The following is a 20128-nucleotide window of genomic DNA, read 5'->3' as shown; positions in this document are numbered from 1 at the left end:
CACTCCTAGGTATCCACCCAAGAAAAACAAAACCATGTGGCCACAGAAAAAGTCTTACATCAATGTTCACGGTTGTAGTATTCATAATGGCCAAACAAGCAAAACAACTGAAATGTTCATCAAGGGTGAGTGGATAGACAAACACAGGGATGAAGCAGAAATAGATGCTGTAACATGCATGACCTTGAATACACAATGCTCAGTAAGAGAAAGAACCTGGTCACAAACAGTCACATAGTGCATCATTATCATCCCACTGATGTGAAATACCCAGAAAAGACAAATCTATAGAGACAAAAGCAGAGGTGAGGTTACTAGATGCTGGGGAGATAGAGGGTTTGGAATCAAGAGCTAAGCAGTTCAAAGTTTCTTTTGGAGGTGATGAAAACACTCTAAAGTTGATTTGCTGATGGTGGCAAAACTCTGAATATTATACTAAAAGCCTTTGAGTTGTACATTTTAAATGAGGGAATGAATGGTATGATATATGAATTATAGACCAATAAACCAGTTTGTATACACCAATAAAGTTTCTGTAAAATGATATTTTTGTGGGAACAAAGTTTTGCTTCTGGTTTGACTTTAAAATTTAAATCAGAGATGCTCTCCTAAATTAAATCTCCTTCTTCAGATATGTATTGAGAATTCATGAAGAAATTTAAGGTTCTGCAGGCTTCTATAGTATGTTCTTACTCACGGTTTCTACTCAGACTATAAGAAACCATACTTGGAGATGATCTGCATCCACCTGGGCATTCTGGAGATTTCCATGGTGTCAAAAGCCTGTGCTTCATGCGTCAGGGTGGATGGATGAGTGCCACTATGTTCCACCAGTAGGTGTCGCTCTCTAGCCTTTGATCTCAAGCTCCACATGGTGAACGCAATAGATGCCAGGAGGGGGAACACACTGTGGGCCTCCCATAAAGGGCACTTCCATCCCCAGCCCAGGACAGAAAGGGAGAGAACAAGAGAACGTCAACAAGCGGCTCCTCCAGACAGGTGAGGCAGGTTAACCACAGAGATACCTACAACAGGAATGACGCTTTACCTCTGTGGTTTTCCTCTCCAGGACACATTACTCCAATCTAACCCCCCAAAAAGCACCTGAGACTAAGGTCAACTGAGGGACAGGCTACAGAATACCTCACCAGTACTCCTCAAAACCATCATCAAAAAAACAAGGAAAGCTTGAGAAACTGTCAAAACCAAAAAGAACCTAAGGAGACGTGACTAGGATATATAATGTGGTGTCTTGGGTGGGATCCTGGGACAGAAAAATGACACCAGGCAAAACTACTCTGAATCAAGTAGTTTTAGTTAATAATGTTCAAAAATAACAGTAATGATGATTGGTTCATAAATTGTGACAAATGTGTTATACTAATATAAAATGTTAATAATGAGCAAAACTGGGTGTGAAATATATAAGAACTCTCTGCTACCTTCACAATAATTTTGTGATTCTTAAATTGTTCTGACATATAAAAAGTTTATTTTAAAAAATGATTCACTAGCTGCCAATTTTGCCAAGTTAAGATTCTAATTTAAGAAACAGCTCCAACTGTTTAAAAACAATCGTTCACTTTTCAGGCATGCTTTTAAGTGATGAGAAGATAGAAAAGGAAAACCTCAGGCTTGGAGAGCAGAGGGGACACCTGGTGGGAAAAGAGGAGATGCTCTGGGAAAGAACGGTCCCATCATTTGTACCCCAACCCTAGCAACAGGGCTTTTCCCACCTTCGAAGCTAAGAAATGGCCAGTATGTTCACAGCACGTACAACCAAGGGGGGGAAAGGTTGGAAGACACAATGGTAACGGGAAAATTGGTAGTGCTAAGAAGTTTTTCAAACAAGGACTTTGTTACAGGACAAATCAGTCTCTTTCCAAAGGGTTTTATGACCCAAACTGCCCAAAGACCTCCAAACCTCTAGGATCTAATTATTTCTACTTTTTATAAAGTACTTAATATGTCTATTGATGTGTGTGTGTGTGTGTGTGTGTGTGTGTGTGTGTGTGTGTTGCTGGGGATCAAATCCACAGTCTGGTGCATGCTAAGTGATTTGTTAGTCTTTGAAATTTCATTTGCTCTGGTTCTATAAAAAAGAAAAAACGTGTAGGCGTAAGTTGATAAATGTTATGCTCCTTCAATAAATAGGGTTAGGTGGTTTTGTTTGTCTTTTAAATTTAAGAACTGTGGCTGGAATGAATTGTGTGGCAGATTCCTGCTCCCTGAGTTACCCATGTCCAAAGAAAGCCAGCCACAATCTAAGGCATCATTCTTCACCTGGTGGCAGCTATCCAAACCTCAAGAACAGTGGCCACTGAGGGGAGAGAGCCATCTGGGGGAGAGCTTATGCTATCAAGCTTTGACATTTAAAGAGGCAGCAAGTGAGAATTAGAGCTCTCCATTCCTCAAAAAAATTGCCATATTGAGAGTGAAAATCTACTCCACCCCGCCTGAGAAACTGGCATACTGTACAGCCAATCAGAAATCAAAATCTAAAAGGTGCAATACACTATCCAGTGTGTTTTACGTACATTTGATGGGGGAGTCTGGCAGAGACGTGGCTAAGTATACCCGGAATGGAAGGGGCAAGATCACTCAGGGAAAGTGAGAACAAGCTGTATTGACTTACTACCTACGGGAATGAGATGAGTGGGCTGGGATTCTTCCAGTTTGCTCCTCAACCAGTCAAAATCCTGGTATCTTCGGCGAACAGAATATTCTGGCAAGTCAAACTCTGCCCGAGTACTCTGCAAATAAGAAAATGGAAAAAAATAAGCATAAGGGAATAGAAGCATATCTTGGCTGGAGGGAAGGAAAAAAGCACTCTTAGGATAACCAAACTGGGAAAGAACACACGTTCCTTCCACCAGATGTGCCAGCCAAGTGGCGGAGTTTACCAACACAAACGACCAGTCGAAGCCACAAATTCAAGGAGGCAGAATGAAAACGTCAGGTTTGGGGGGGTTTGTGTCTTTGTTTTTTCCTACCCTCAGGAAATGGAACTCAGAATTGTTTAGAACATTTGATTCATTTCCTCCACGCTTAACTCAGAATGTTCTTCACAGAATGATTCCACTTAGGATATTGCAACTATTTCCGAATCCGTGTAAAGAAATTAAGTCTCTACCTTCCAGTAAATATGCTGACAAGCTTTGCCAAAGGCAAAGGAAAGTAAAGGGTGGAGATAATGGATCACTGCTCGTTTAGGAGGCAGATTAGAGGAAAACAGAAAGGGTTTTGCTTAATCTGCCAGAACCATGACCTTCAAAGTATACTGTATTTTAGATGCATAAGAAAGTATCTAGGACATAATATAATACCACTGTACCAGATAAAAATATCAATAACTTTATCTCCTTTCCTGAATGTTTAGTTTTCTAAAACATGAAACAGCATTTTAAATAAGAAAACCAATGCTAAATAAAATTAAGTTGATTTACATCAAAACAACACTTTTACTCACTGATTAGAATCATGTCTCAGATAAGCCACTTTTCCCTAAGAGGGCACAGACAGTTACTGATCTCAGAAATTAAAGTACAAGATAAAAATGGCTCAAGCGACATTTTATAAATTCACTCCTTCAAGCCAAATTTCTGTTTTAATTCAAGACACCAAGAAAATCTTTAAAACACAAAAAGGAAGAGTCATCCAAAGAAATGGCTGTGAACGGTTTTGGCACTGAAAATTATGATCTCATCCTTCCCAAAAGTTGTGTTCACAGTCTGAGCAAAACCCTGAAAGTGCAGGACTCAGTCTTAGACTGTCTTTTCAAAGACCCAGATCAGCAAACACCCATGAAACACAACCTTCCCCCATGGTTGGGGACTTCAGGGGTGGGAAGATGTGGAGAAATTCATTCAGTTTAGCACTCTGTAAATTATTAGAAAACTCTCCCAAAGAATTGGAATCATAGAAGGCAGGGACGGGCAGCAATGCTTAAATCCACAGAACGAGTCACTCCTGATGAAGTTTCAGGTATGACATGACAGCAGTGAAGGGACAGGCCACTGGACACTCACCCTGAGGCAGGGTGGGAAGAACTCTGCCTGGGAAGTGCCAGTACCCGCCAGATCCCAGAGGCACCAGCCGGCCTCCCTGAGCCTTAGTTTCCTCAATAGTAAGAAGATTGCTGAGAGAAGGCCTCTCACTGTGTCCACAGACAGGCTCCATCAGAGAACTTGATGATCATAGCCCATGAAAGGGACATTTTGAAAAGTGACAAATGAAAGCAACTCATTTTCATTATAAATGGGACTGATGGAGCCTGTGGCTTCTTCTTCTTCTTCTTTTTTTTCCAACTGCCCATTTCTCTTTATTATGTTTTTAAAATACATTTTAGAAATTATACTTTATGTAACATTTCTCCTCTATGAAATTAATATTTGATAACTTCAAGAAACAGCATAATAAAACACAAGATTTGTTTTGCTTCAGCCAATTTCACATTTGGGGAACTGGGTTTTTTTCCTTTTTCCTTTCTATTTATTATTTATTCAGGCTATATATACTTACTTTAAAACATCAGGAGAAATAAGGTAAAGGCTCAGCCATAATCCCATTAGGGTTTGTATCTTTCCATATTTTTCTATGAACATTCATTTATTCACTCATTTTCTTTATCACTTTAATACATCTTAGATATCTCTCTGTGTCAGTAAGTTCAGATCTACATAACTATTTTTAATAGATATACAGTATTCCATTGAATGGCTATACAATTATTAAACCAAATTCCCATTCAAGTTGTTTCCAACATTTTCCCCCATATTTTCATTGGTGCATTACACTTGTACATAATAGGATTGTTACATATTCATGCATGTACACAATGTAACAATAATTTGGCCAATATCATTCCCCAGAATTTCTCCTTTCCCTCCCCTCTGTTTCCAACTTTCCAAACAATAAACAATGCTAAAATAAACATCAATAGGCACCTATCTGATAATTCTACTAAAATAATTCCTAAAAACAGAATTGCTGGATGAAAGAGCATACATATTTTTAATCAACACACTGCTTCAAAAAATAAAGCAATTTATATTCTTATATTCAAATGCTTGTTGGCCATATACATTTCTTCTGTTGTCAAGGGTTCCCCACACCCCACCCCACCCCACCCCACCCTTTTTTTTTGGTCAAGTCTTTTTCATTTGTATAAGCTCTTTATTGCAACTTGCCTTTCGTATTTCTAAATGGATTTTTTGATAACAGAACTTTCAATTGTCACGAAGTAGATTTCCTGTGTCCCTTCCCCTTAAGACAGTTGCTTTGGTGTCATCAACCAGAAGGCCATCACACTGCAAGCTTATAAACATATTCACCTGTATCCTTTCCTTTGTGGTTTTCTTTTATATTTATGTCATTAAGCACTGTTATTACATTTCTAGGAATTTACTATTGGGAAAGATTTGTTGGGTTTTTTGATGTTGTTGTTGTTGTTTTTGTTTTTGTTTTTCTTTTGGTCAGGTGATGCTGGAGATTTATTCCAAAAGAAATTTACCATGCTACATCTCCAGCCTTTTATATTTTTTATTTTGAGACAGGGTCTCACTAAATTGCTGAGGTTCTCACTAAAATGTTAAAGCTGGCTTTTGAACTTGCAATCCTCCTGTCTCAGCCTCCTGAGCTGCTGGGATTACAAACATGCACCATCATGCCTGGTTTGGAAAAGAAAGTTTTACTAGTAGGGAAGTTGGATGTGTTGGCATGTACTAGCTACTGGGGAGGCTGAGGCTGGAGGATCACTTGAGCCCATGAGGAGATCAAGGCCACCCTGGGTAACACAACAAGGCTATAACAAAACAAACAAAAAATGTCCAGGGATGCCTAGAGATAACCAAAGAAGCATTCCTATAGAGTGATGATGTTAAGCTTCTAATGTAGAAAAATGAATATTCTTTACTATGAGAATTATACTGTTACTTATTCCTAGGTCCTGTCTCAAAAAAAAAAAAAAAAAAAAAAAAGAGGTGGCATATATATCTGTATGATGATCTGCATTGCAATATCATTTCAAATTGCAAAGGAATCAAAGCAACCTATATGCACAACAATTCAAAAATACTATAAGAAAATTACAGTGTATTTATTCTATAGTTATCAGTAATTATGTTTTAAGATATTTTTAATGACAAAAATGCTTCAACATAGTTTTAACCAGCAAGATACCAGATTCATTATACATCCATTATTATTTCACTTGTGTTAAAATTTTTAATAGGAAAAAAGTTTAGAACTGACAGTGAAAACTCCTCTTTATACTCATCCTTATTTCCAAATTTTATCATCTATATACAATATTTTTATAGTCAAAAACACAAAATGTTCATGGTTTTTTAAAAAATATTTTTCAATTGCAGATGGACATAATACTTTTATTTATTTATCTTTATGTGGTGCCTCAAATCCAGTGCCTCACAAGTGCTAGGCAGTGCTCCACCTCTGAGCTCCAGCCCCAGCCCCTGTTCATAGTTTTAATAGCTCCTTTAAGGACCACAGGGGATTTAATACTGCAGGAAAAACCTGCCTGATGCTTTAGAAAGCGATAGGTAAAAACCACCACAAGCAGGATGCTCACGCTCTCTGGCCCACTATCTCTTTTCCTTATTTTTACTGCAGCTTGTTCTATAAAAGACATAGTGATATATAAAATATAATCAAATGACATGACAGAGAAGTAGATGAGAATGATAAAAGAAAAACAAGGACAGAGAGAAAAAGCAGAGCCAGGAATGAGGCTAGCCGAACAGGCTCCCTGCCCACCGTGCACTGGCTGAAACTGGGCCGCGGACATCACTGGATTCCTGGAGAGAAACCCAGCTGTATGACTCACAGTCTTCATAAAATATGCAGATCAGTAAAACTCCAAGCATGAGTTTGTAATAAATTTTTCCTCTGTGAAATTCAGGATATAATTAAGGAAAATAAAGAAATATTTGTTTATCTCTGTTTTCTAATAGTGGTGGCTAACGAAGCAATAAAAATGAAAGGAAAATATCCAACCACACAATTCCATGACCACAGACAACCATGACAGCACTTTAATCTATGTCCTTCCATGTTGTGTGTCTACAAGCTAGAATGTCCAACAAAGATCCAAGGTCATGGTTACACACCTGAAGTCAGAAGGACAGGTAACTGAGCAACAGTGTCACAGTAAAGGGTATTCATTTTTACTATTAGTACCATGCTTGCTATGAATACCTCTTTCTTCATCTCTAGCATCTCTGGAAATTTTTCTTTTTTCTTCTTTGGAAGTTCAGCACTTTGGAAGACCTAGGTCTAGTCAATCTGTCCCCTGGGCATCACCCCACCTTAAAAGGCCTCCCCTTGCACCCCAAGAGTTGACGTGCCAAGCAGCTGTGGCCCAGAGCCATTCCAAAGAATGTCCACTCAACCCAAAATTTACAACTGACTCACTCCGGAGAGATTGATCTTCATCACAAGTGGCATCCATCCAGGCCATAGCAAGAGCCAGAGAAGTCCAGGTGACAACTGTCCCCCATCAATGCGACCTCTTCCCTTATCAAATGACAACCACCCTCAGAGAACAACTGAGAAAAATGACAGGGGAGGCTTCTGGCCCCTCACCCTCACTTTCTTCCAGGTTTCCTTCTGAGAAAAGATCTTCCCCCCAAGTTATTTGGGAACATCCATTCCATAATAGATGTGGCTCTTCGACCTACTCAGATTCTGAACTCTGGTTCTCCCCTGAGAATGCAGCCTCCCTGCAGCCCGCCCATCCCTTGGGTGCTGCTCATTCTCTCCCATTCACTGTCCACACCCACCCCAGGCCAGGAGCTGCCCCAGCGCTGCTCCACTGCCCGGGAACCCTGCCAGGCTCATGCTGCCCTCCCTCATCCTCCCCTCCTCACAGCCGTGGATTGACTCCCCGTTGGCTCCCCAAGCACCTGGTTCTCCAACTTCGTCTCCAAAGCCCTTCATCATCTGAGTGCCCTCCCATCCAGGTGGTCCCCTCATCTGCCTCTGAGCTGACCATGTCTCCCTCCTCTCTGGGGTCTCCCAGACGGAGTCAGGCAGAAACGCTCATCTCTCCCTCCCTGAACAGCACCCCCTATGATTCAGGCTCTTCCACCTGTGGACACCCTTGTCTTCTCAGTCTCTTTTGACCTAGTCTCTTGACATTCTGTCTGCTCCTATCTTTCCTTCCTTCCTTCCTTCTTGGGCAGTTCATTACTTTCCATATCTAAATGCTCCCTCCCATTGTCCATGCTCCCAGCTCAGGCAGAACCTCAACTGGCCACTTCCTGTTTTATCAGGCCTGGCCCTGTGAGCACAATGCTGGAGGAAAAAAACGAGATCAGAGTGACACAATGGCCTACAGCTGGACCTCAGCACTACCGGGCAACCTTAATACTCCCCTCAACGCTCACTTGTTTTCCACACAGTTAGTAAAAGGCCGGTGCAAGTTTTCAAAACTTCCGAAGATCACTTCAAATCTTCCTCCTCACTCTTTTTTTTTTTTTTTTTTTAATTTTTTATTATTTATTTTTTAGTTTTCTGCAGACACATGTGGTGTATGTGGTGCTGAGGATCGAACCAGGGCCGCAGCATGCCAGGAGAGCGCGCTATCGCTTGAGCCACACCCCCCAGCCCATTCCTCCTCACTCTTAGGGGAAGAGCTCATCATTGATTCATGGAGAAAATTGGAGCTCTAAGCAAAGAGCTCCTCAACTTCCTGCCACAAAACAGCTTCCCTTCTTTTTCCAAGAACAACGGAAAAAGAGTGTGCAGAAAAAGTATGCCTCCCCCTTCGGAGGCCAGTCCCCACCACACCACGCTCAGAACACCATCTCCTGACACCTTCCCTCCTAACTGTCAATCTGCAGCCCAAAGTCTCCTTCTCTACCAAAACTATCTACTTGGCACTTAAGTCTCCCCCATGCTCCTCCCTCAGCTATTGCTCATGCTGTCTGTTTTACTCTTTCTATCACTAGCAAACTACCAATACTCATATCTTCTCTTCTAACTCTCATTCACTCTAACCCACTGCAAACTGGGTTCTGCACCACACCAATGAAACGGTCACCCTAGTCACCCATGACCTTGTCATTAGATCAAATGCCCACTATGTGATTCTTAGACATAACGTGGCTCCTGAGCAGCATTTAGGCTCTCTTGACCACTGAGTATCTGAGAGGTATTCCTTGGGGGGTAAGAGGTGACTGATGGGAAATAGTTTAAAAGGTCAGAGGACGGTCTCTAAAGGGAGCTGGAGGCGGCTCTCTGTTTCCTCAAACTTGCATCTATGTCTACATGGACCATTTCAGCTGGACCACTGTTCTGCCCTCCTGTGCTGGGTGAGAGCCATCCTCTCTGGCAAATCATGTTGTGGAAAACAGCACAATTGTTAAGGAATCTGGACTTGAGCACTAGTTCCACCACATATTAGTTATGTCTTTGAGCAATTTTCTGAACGTCTCTGTGTCTCAGTTTCATTCATAAAGACAGTATCAATATCTACTTCACCAAGTGTGAAGATTAATAATATATGTAAAGCACTTAGTGCAAAATAAATGATGGCAGATGCACCCAACAGAACACTTAGTGCCACCTTATAAGTGATGGCCTGAAAGTGTGCTTACTGGTGCTTAACTAGCTGAGAAAGATATCTGCAACATATTAAGAGAGCTGGCCACATGCAAAATATTCATTTTTTAAAAATAAGAGGAAAATAGCACAGAAGTTATCAATGATTTTTTTTTGGCTGCTGACCTTATAGGTAGTCTTTTTTTTTTAAGCTTTCATCTTCTGATTTTTCTATAAAATCTGTATTTCTAAAAATACCTATACTTACATAAAATAATAATTGAACAGTTTTATTGCAAAAAAAAGTATAACACATGCTCAGCATCCAATAATTAGTTCTTAATATGATGCTACTTTCTAGGCGCCGTCAGAGAAGAGAGGCAGGAGCCACCTGCCTTGGGAGGGCCTTAGGGGCCTCCCATCAGCATAGATTTGGTGAAGCATTCTTTGCCTAGATCAGCTCTCAGACTTCACTTCATGTTAGCTCCTGTGGTCAACAGGAACCTGAATCAGAATTGGGAAGTCAAAACCTCCAAGTAATAAAGCAAGCATGTGTACAGCCTCATCCTCTGACCATTCACTTTGCTGAGGACTTCAACAGAAGAGCAAATCCTAGGACAAGATCAGGCGTGGGGCCCTGTGTCCCTGTGTGTCCTCTCTCATCCCCACACACCCCTACATATCCATTAACACAGCTTTCAGAAAGAAAGCTCTGAATGCCCCACCAGGACAACCAACCTGGTGTTGCTTTTAGAAACAGAAAAAGCAGACAATGCAGGTATTGAATCACAAGTGGAAGAGAGGGATGGTAAGAAGTAAAATTTGAGGGAAAGGCAGGGGGGAGGGGGACTCATGAACCGAAATCTATTTCCATGCATATATAAGTTTGTTGGGACAAACCCAAATAGTATGTATAACCATTAAAAAAAAAAAAAGGTAAAAATTCCCCACCAGGTTCATCTTGAGGTGCCAAGTGAAAATGTGGGACTGCAAGTGGGAAAAGGTTACTTTCGGATCTTTTCTCATATGCAGGAAATTGAATCATCCCGGGGAAAGATAAGAACATGGAGGGTAAGGGGTAAGGAAAGAAGAAAAAGAAGAGGCCTAAGAAAGACTGGCAGGTTGTGGCCAGTGTACTAGTCCATCAGTCAACTAAGAGAAGCCCTCCCTGCGGGATCTACTTTGGGGAGAGGGGCAGGGAGGCACAGGAATCAAGTAGTGGTGAAAACTGTCACCCCGGGCGAGTGTTACTGTGCCAGCAAGGCAGTCACCTTGTCACCTGGCTGTAGCAGCAATTCAAGAAAAAAGGGGTTTTGCATTTCATGGACCACAAGGTAAAGAATATGTTCAGCCAAAGTAAAAATAAATAAATAGAAATAATTTCGGAAAATATGTACATGGCCCTAGACCTCTGAGGAAGAAATAACATACATGTGAGCACCTGCTCAGGATGGTCATAAGGAAAGACATCGTGTGCAGACAGATCTTCAAGTGTGGACCAGGTGAGAGAGGACAGGAAGTAACTTCAGAAAATTGACAAATGCTTAAATGTCCATAGAGAAAAGATAATGGCCTAATCACTGCATAAATAATTAGGCAGAGACAGGAAGAATAAGATAGATACAATTGTATGCACCGGGAAGGGCCTTCAAAAATACTGTCAATTGAAAATTAATATATAAATATAAATATAGCTTAGTTGGTAAGAAAGAAAGTGAAAGACACCAGAATCTAAATAATGTGTATTCTAACTGTTCATGTATATATGTAAATGAAAAGAGATGAGAAGAACATACCACGTTTTAGCAATGGCAACTTTCAATTAGAATAGATATTGAGGACAACCAGGGAGGACTCAGGGTTTTCTACTCTTGTATTTGGTCTTTAACATTGTTCTCTCCTCTCTCTTCTCTTCTCCTCCCTCCCTCTCCCCCACCCAATGAATGTGTTTATATTACTCACATAATTTTTTAAATATAATATTTTTCATCCAATAAAAGATGAAGAAGCAAATTTGAATGTATTTCATCCCATTTTTCTTTCTAAAAAGAATTTAAGCAGGTTCAGAACCTATTCAACTTTCACAGTAAAAGATCAATTTTCTTCTACAATGAAAAAAGAAAAGGCACAGTAAGAGAAACAAGAAATGTTATCCATGCTTTTCTTGACACCACCCACAAAGGTAACTGCATCTATTAATGCATCTGGAATTACCTAGAAGTCTTTTCTTCACTATGTGGTTTGTGGTAGGGGAAATACCAAGAAATAAGATAGTTTCCTGACAAAAAGACTTCTTTATTCTAAAATACACAGCGATAATGTGAATTTTCTTCCTAATAATATAAATAATCTAGATTTTTTATATTATTATGCTCCTGGTTTTCAACCAGGGAGCAAGTTTGTCCCCCAGAGAATACCTGGCAATATTTGGAGATATTTTTGTTGTCACAACCAGGGGCTGAGAGTGGGGGAGGATGGTGCCCTTGGCATCCAGAGGCCAGAGCCCAGGGATGATGCTAAAAAACACCTGCTGACCCACAGTACAACCCCCTAAAACCAAGTGTTGCTCAGTCCAAAATGTCCATACCACCAAGGTCAAGAAACCCTGCTTCACACCTAAAACTTCAGTACTATTTCAAATAGTCAGAAAATAACTTTCAAAAGCAACAAATAATACAGGGCTGGAAGTGTAGCTCAGTGATAGAGTTCTTCCCTAGCAGGTGCAGGGCCTGGGCTCCATCCCTAGCACTGGAACGAACACACACACACTCACACACACTCACACACACACACACACACTCACACACACACCAAAGTTATTCTTTTTAAAAAAATATTTTTCTTAGTTATAGATGGACTTTTATTTTCTTTATTTACATTCAGTGCTGAGAACTGAACCCAGTGCCTCACACATGCTAGGCAAGCACTCTACCACTGAGCCACAACCCCAGCCCCAAAGTTATTCTTTCACAAGTGGAATATGGATTTTAAAAATTAAAATATGGACTTTCTAGTCCTTCAAGTTATAATTCCATTTACTAATTCTCTAACCTTTAACAAGTTACTCAAACTTTCTACTTCAGTCTCCTCAACTGTGAAGAAAGATTGCCAAGTAATTTCAAAAGCTTTACTAGATGGATTGCCTTTATGGGTGGTGTTAGGAAGAGCTTGGATAGCATGTCTTTTTTCTCCTACTGTTCCTTTTCTCTTTTTCATTGTAGAATAAAAAAAAATTTATTATGAATATTTAATAAGTTCTGAACCTGTTTAAATTCTTTGGAAAGAAAAATGTAATGAAATACACTCAAATTTTGTTTATCCATCTTTTATTGGATGAAAAACATCATATTTAAAAAATTATATGAATATTATAAACACATTCATTTTAAAAAAAAAGAAATATGTTATGACCAAACAGCAGAAAACCATGAGTCTTCACTGGTCCCCTTACTTATCTGTTCTCAGATAAACAGTCACTGCTAAAAGATAGATCTCACAGGACTGCTGTGAGAATCAATCAATTAATTAGGCACTACCCTGCCTGCTACTTGCCTGGACTTAGCAGAAAGTCAATAAATCCCAGTTCCAGTCTTCTTATTCCTTGTCCCCAACCATCAACCTCAGTTAGGCCACAAATTGTAATTAGGGTCTCATCACAGATTTAGGTAGATACAATGACTGGAAAATTTCAAGGTTAACGTAATATGAACCCATTAAATGGAACCATGATAGGAAAAAAGTCAGAGTATAGGGGTTAAAAGACCTGAGTCACAGGGCTGGGAATATAGCTTAGTTGGTACAGTGTTTGCCTCATATGCACAAGGCCCTGGGTTCAATCCCCAGCACCACACACACAAAAAGACCTTAGTCACAAATTCTCCCTCATCTTAACAGTTTAAAAAATTATTATGTGTATGTGATGCTTTTAATCTTTTTATTGTAAATAATCAATGTGTTTAAATTATTAGATTGGCTTACACAACCAGAAGGTGGATAGTCCACAATGGCCATGTGCAAGCTGGAGGAACCAGTACCGTGCAGTCCATGATGCCAAAACCTCAGAACGAGAGGGACCAATGATGTCACCCCATTCCTGAACCGAAGGCTTCTGGAAACTCCCTGGAGAATCACTGGCAGAGTGATCCTTTTAATCTTAATGCATCTACTCTCTGTAGACACCACACCCACAAATGTAACGAAGGTGAATGAAGCTGTACAGAGGGTGGATGAAGGCGATGGAAAACCACGGGGTTAGGACCCCAGTTCCCCAAGACCCGGGCATCAGAAAACAAAGGAACCTACTTTGGTGGTGATCCTGTACGTGATGTAGGTCTCCATGGTACAGACATGCTTCTTGGGGTCATCCACTGTGACAAAGAGATCTCTGGTCTCACCATCAATGTCATCATCAAGTTGAAGTCTGTTTAGAAGAGAAGACGAAGAAGCTGGACTGGAAGTCCCTGCTGGAGTACCACCGTTGGGCAGAATGAGATCCTACAAGAAAAAAAGAACTGCCTTACAAATGGAAGAATAACACACCACAGGAGAACCTCAGCAACTGTAGCTAGTGTGCCAAACCAAGGAACAACGTTAAAATACAAAAGTTACTTTCCAAAAATCTGAGTCTCTCCTTACTAATTATTTCTTGAGCAAACAGATCTTTCATGACCAAGAGAAAAAGAGTATGGTGGCACTGCAGACCCAATTCATGTGGAATCATCTTCTGACAAGTTCTGGGGTGACCAGCTGCAAGTGTCTCTGTTCAGGGACAGAGAACATAACCACCCACCATGGTCAGACTTCGCCAGAGAAATAACTCTGAGCATACTGCACTCCATTTTCCCCTTTCTTAAGACCACCACCTGGGCCAAGGTAAACATTAAAAGGCCTGAGCCCTCTTAAATACTCAACACACTTAAAACGCAATCATCTTTCACAAAGAGATAATTAAAAGTTTAAAAGTTGGTGCCTCCTAAAAAAAGTCCATACCATCAAAAAGAGGCCCACCTGCCAAAAAAATTCAATTTGAATCCTGAACAAGCCTCTGCACATAATACCAACACACAGGTAAAATAATAATGAAACAAAATGTAAAAAGTAAGATTCTGAGATGAATTGAGGAAATCTGAATTCTGATCAGTTGAATACGAGTGACATTAAGGAATCAATTAGGTATGATAATGGAAGTGCCATGATTTTATAGTCGTCGTCTTTTAAAATATATTCTGAAATATTTATGGATGAAATGATAAGACGTCCAGCATTTGCTTCAAAATAATTAAGGCTGGGGAAGGGGGTATAAATGAACCGAAGGCTTTGGTGGTGATCCTGTACGTGATGTAGGTCTCCATGTGTTGATGATGGTGCTTGCAGGTTCATTACACGATCTGTCCTTTTTTGTATGACTAAAATTTCCCACGATAAAAACATTAAAGGGAAGGGAGGCTGTCAGAGAGGCAAATGCCAGTAAAGAAAAAGAAAAGTTCTAAAAACTATAAATCTCACTCTCTTTAAGCCTGTGGCTACCTCAATACATTATGTCCCTATAACATCAAAGGCTGTAACGCAGGAAGGCCAGGTCTTACAGTCACCCTTCTGGGTTTCAAGGTTTGATAACAGAATAGCACTAGGTGTGGAGGCCTCTGTATGTCACCCTGGATCACTGGGAGACAAAGACTGAGGGGACATGGCAAGAAAGTGCCACAACACAATGGAAAGGGCCATGGTGACCTGGGGGCCATCGGACCATGGGTTGGGTGGGCAAGGAGGCACTTTCCCTTTTCTCTCTTCTGGGAGCTCTGCACATTGGAGGCGAGCCGGCCCCCAGGTGAGGAGACACACAGGACACAAGAGGTCAACCCAGCCGTCATACCCCATGAGCTCCAGTTCACGGGAGACCTGGGAAGAGGGATGAGATGAGGTGGAGGAAAGCATGGCCCGGCATCAAGGGCAATGTCACCCAACTTGGTGGGGGACAGAAATAAAGTCTCCTTCCTTTGTCTCACATTGCCACTAACCCCAGATCATTTAATCGCATACTTAAGCGATGTCAAAACCACTTTTTTTGTCATTACTGGCATCTCCACAGAAGGTGCTTCCTGGATGTCCCCTCCACTGCTCCCCAGCTCCACCTCTGACTACAGAGCAGAGCCGGGAGCACCTCGGGTGGGGGCCTTGCTACAGCAGCACCTGCTGGTTTCTCAGTGTGCTGAGACCACAGGGCATGCAGCGTCACACCCAGCATCCTGGGACATCGGGCGGGGGACATCATCTTTTCTGGAACTCTGAGATAATCATCATCATGTCTTTGTCATTTCAGTAAATATTTAAACACTGACCTCAGACAAAACACCATGCTGGGCACCGCAGGGGCCCACCCTTACATTTTATAAACACAACCTCAAAACACAGGGCCTCAGGACCGCCCTGCCAGTGGCTCTACACAGCACTAAAGAAACAAAAGCAGAATCTTGTCAGATAAGCCCACCTCAGCTCTGACGGTGGCTTTCTATGAGCTGGCCTGGGCTCCGGCTCCCCACGAGCCCTAGGCACCAGAACCCACCATGTTTTTCTCACCTCCCACCTCTGCTTGCAAAGCCCTCCCTCCCTTTTCTCATGTTGACGTTTCCAAACTATCTACTGATGGGCTGGGGTTGTGGCTCAGCCGTAGAGCGCTCGCCTAGCACAGGCGAGGCGCTGGTTTGATCCTCAGCACCACATAAAAAATAAACAAACAAAAATAAAGGTATTGTGTCCAAGTACAACTATAAAAAAAATTTTTAAAAAGGAATCTATTGAATGCTCCCTCCTCTTAGGCCTTCCCCTTCCTGCTCCCCGGCAGAATCAGTCACTCCCTTCTCCACTGCTTTGAAGGTATCTGCACTGAAGCAGTTTTCACAGTTTTGATCATTAATTTACACTTTTAACTTCTGCACAAACACTGCGACTCGCCCATGACTGCGACTGTGCCAGTTCATCCACACGCTGTGTGGTTATCTGCCATCTCGCCCCAGGTCCAGCAGCAACTCTAGGAGCCTCTCCTAACCTGGCCCTGGTGACCTCAGCCAACAACCTTCCTGGAACAGCCGGCATACAGGTCTGAACTGCCTTGGCCAGCCTGGGACTACACAGCCAGGGAAAGCACGGGCACCCCTCGTTCCAGAGTGTTCACTGGAACATCACTTGCACTGACGGGAGTAGACAACCGGCTACAGAAGCCTCGGGTCTCCTGAGCCTGAGGCCGCCACCATGGACCATCTGCACACAGCGCTTACGGTCTGCTTTCACTGCACCCATGGCAGCCTCTGGGTTCAGCAGAATAGATATTTTCTCCACCAATGAGGAAGCAGACTCGAAAAGATGAAGTAACTTGCACAAATGTATAGACACTAGTATTTGTCGCACCAAAGGTTGAATGGGGTTTCTGCTTCCTAGGTCAGCCTCTCTTGCCAAAAGTTCCCTCTGTGGGACTTTCCTCCAGCCCCTACACTGTCCTTCAGCTCCACTCCCAGGTCATAAATCCTGTGGGTAAACATGAAGCTTCTGTTTTTAAAGAGAGTCAGGGAAAGCTAACATCTTCCTTAAGGTCTTAATACAAGTTATCCCAAAATGACTTTCTCAAGATACGGTCCCCGCGAAAACAAACATGGAGGGTAAACGTGAAAGTACTAGGGATGGGCAAAGGATTACGTGAACTGAACCACCCAGGTCTCTCGGCCCATCACAGTCCTCCAGCCCTGGGGTCGGCTCTGCGGAGCTCTGGATCAGGAATGGTGTGGGGGCAGCACCTTCTTCACGACTGCGCGAGTCATGCAGCTCAGGAAGTGAGGGAAACCCTTGGCTTAACCAAAAGGCCTCCTGCCTTCCTTCAGTTACCCTACAGTCAGCTCTCCAAACCACAGCCAGAGCTCTCTTTTAAAAATGTAAAACAAAACATCAACACCCTTGCTCACAAATCCCAAAGACACTCCATGACATTCAGAAGGAAATCCAACTCCCACCGTCTGCAAGCGCCAACATCACTGGTCCTTGCCCTTACCTCCTACCTCATGGCCAGCACTTTTACCCAGGTCATCCTGCTCTGGACAGACTGGCCTTCCTTCTGGCCCTGGCACTGTCTTGGCTCATCCTGACCTCAGGGCCTTAGTACTTGCTGGCTTTCTCTATTTGGAATATTCCTCTACCACAGATCTCCATGGGCTGCCTCTTTGCTTATCAAACAGGTTTCTGCTCATTTGACACCTATTTAGAGAGAACTTCTCTACCCATAAACCCTAAAAGTATCCCTGTATCCCTTCATCACTCTCTAGCCCCTTTCCTGGGCTCTATTTTCTTTACAGGAATTACCACTATTTGAAATTTTATTATATATTTATCAACTGACTATCTTAGCCACTAAGCCACATCCCCAGCCCTTTTTGTTTTTCCTTTTGAGACAGGGTCTCACTGAGTTGCTTAGGGCTTCGCTAAATTGCTGAGGCAGGCTTTGAACTTGCAATCTTCCTGCCTCAGTCTCCCAAGTCACTAGGATTACAGGTGTGTGCTACTACACCCAGCTCTGTAAAGTTAAATTTAAAAACCACTCTGGAGAACAAACTCAAAGGGAAAAATCTCAGAAGTGTTCCTTTCAAAGATATTCATGCTGGGCACAGTGGTGCCCACCCATAATCCCAGAGATTTGGGAGGCTGAGGCAGGAGGATTACACATTGAAGGCCAGCCTTTTCAAATTAGTGAGACCCTATCTGAAAATTTTAGAAAAGGGAAAGGAAGTAGGCATGTAGTGCAGTGGTAAAATGCCTCTGAGTTCAATTCCCAGTAAGGGAGTGGGGGAGGGGTGTTCATGGTGTTCAAAACAGAACAAAGAACACAATGAAACCTGGAAAAAAATCCCAAAGGCTCAATAACCAGGAAATGATTGTGTTTACATTAATAAGACAGAATGTTACACACTCATTCAAAAACTGTAGATCTAGACTTCTAGATGAACTTGGCGAGTTGACTACCAGTCTTTGCTTTCTCTTCCTTTCTCCAGATACTTATTTAAGAATGGGAGAGAAAAAGCAGTGGGGAAAATGACAAGAAATACAGCAACTAGAGTCATAGTGATCCTGGAGACTAGAATAGGGTACCATCCAAATGCCAAAGCTTCTAAGATTTTCTATTGGTGTAACTGGAAAAAATAACTAAGAGGCATCTTTAACCTGAGTCACCGCCAGGTTACTTAAGGTAATCAAGGCTACTTAAAAGGTAGACAATGTCTCGAACCCCCATCTCATGTGCACCCTAATGTGAAAGTGCAATTGTCAGGAGGGAAGGGAACATGGAAGGCCTGATGACAGGACAAAGAAGGACAGCCAGGGTTTCTGGCTGCTGTGAAGTGGATCACAAGCACAGGTAGACGCCCTAAGCAAGGTCTACCAGTAGGGGGCTCCCTGCCCACAGTGCTTTATCCCGGCCACAGGGGTAGAAATGCAGGGTAAAGGTCAAGAAGAAACAAGGTGGCCCCAGGGTCAGCAGGTCTGGGGATGTCCAACAGGCAAGACTGCAAATGCCGGTGGGGCGGGGCTCTACAAGGAGGAGAGGTGCTAAAACAAGAAGGAAGCCGGGCGACAGGTGGTCCAGACACCGAGAGGAGCCAGACCAAGTCTCCCTGACGGGAATGCTCAGGATGCTGCCAGTCTTCCTTCCACCTCCCTTCCCCGCTCACAGCTCGCTCAACTGGTACCAACATAAGGATCCCAAAGGAGAATTCTAATGACATCAAGTAGAAACAAAGGCAATCCAGTAATCCACTCTTCAGGCCTGCATCCTTATATCAGACACACATAAACAACAACAACAAAAAAAAAAAAAAACACGGAAACAAAGTCACATAGAGTACTCAAGAGCAAATAAACATGAAAAAGCTTCAGCCCGTGAAATAAAACACTTAGACCACATTCACTGTGTGCTCTCATTAAAAAAAAAACACATGGCGTCTGGAGACGAGGCTCAGTGGTAAAGTGCTCACCTCACATACTAAAGTGCTCACCTTATATTTTCTACCTTTAAGTAGCCTTGATAACCTTAAGTAACCTCGCAGTGACTCGGGTTAAAGATGCCTCTTAGTTATTTTTCCAGTTATACCAACACTACCAAAAAAAAAAAAAAAAAAAGAAAAGGAAAAAGAAAGTATATACTGAAAACCAAAAAAGGCAAAAGTCATAAGTCAAAACTTAATTCTAAAAGAGGTATTTGATAAAGTAAAACTTAGGAAACCTCACCAATTATAGAAATGAGAAAAAAGAAAAAGAACAGAAAAAAATCACTATTTAAATCTTATCTCCATGTAATAAATTATAAGGATGTGCTGTGAATAATGATGTAAAAGCTTGGAAATGTGTATGTTAGATGTTTCTAGAGTAAAATAGGAAGCTAAAATGATATTTGACAGAAATCTGAAGACAAATATGGTTAAAGAAGTGATGCCAGAGAATTAGAGACCTCCAGGAAAACACAAGCTGGGCCCTCCTGGTTTCACAGTGATCTCTAATGAACCTTCAAGGAGTAAGTCCTGCTTCATTCAGA

The 20128-nt window shown here is 41.9% G+C and overlaps 1 protein-coding gene across 1 annotated transcript in view; it reads right to left on the bottom strand.

The window, feature by feature from the left end:
- Window positions 1-20128, bottom strand: part of Snx30 (sorting nexin family member 30) — a 104220-nt gene that overhangs the window by 44876 nt on the left and 39216 nt on the right. Inside the window, exons 2-3 of the mRNA XM_027943034.2 lie at window positions 13864-14055; window positions 2643-2753 (exon numbers count right to left, since the gene is read on the bottom strand). Coding sequence (XP_027798835.2) covers window positions 2643-2753; window positions 13864-14055 — 303 coding nt within the window. The remainder of the gene's footprint in view (window positions 1-2642; window positions 2754-13863; window positions 14056-20128) is intronic.

The sequence above is a fragment of the Marmota flaviventris genome, chromosome 13 (genome assembly GCF_047511675.1).
Source record: "Marmota flaviventris isolate mMarFla1 chromosome 13, mMarFla1.hap1, whole genome shotgun sequence".
NCBI lineage: Eukaryota > Metazoa > Chordata > Mammalia > Rodentia > Sciuridae > Marmota > Marmota flaviventris.
This window is presented reverse-complemented; position numbering and strand designations above follow the sequence as displayed.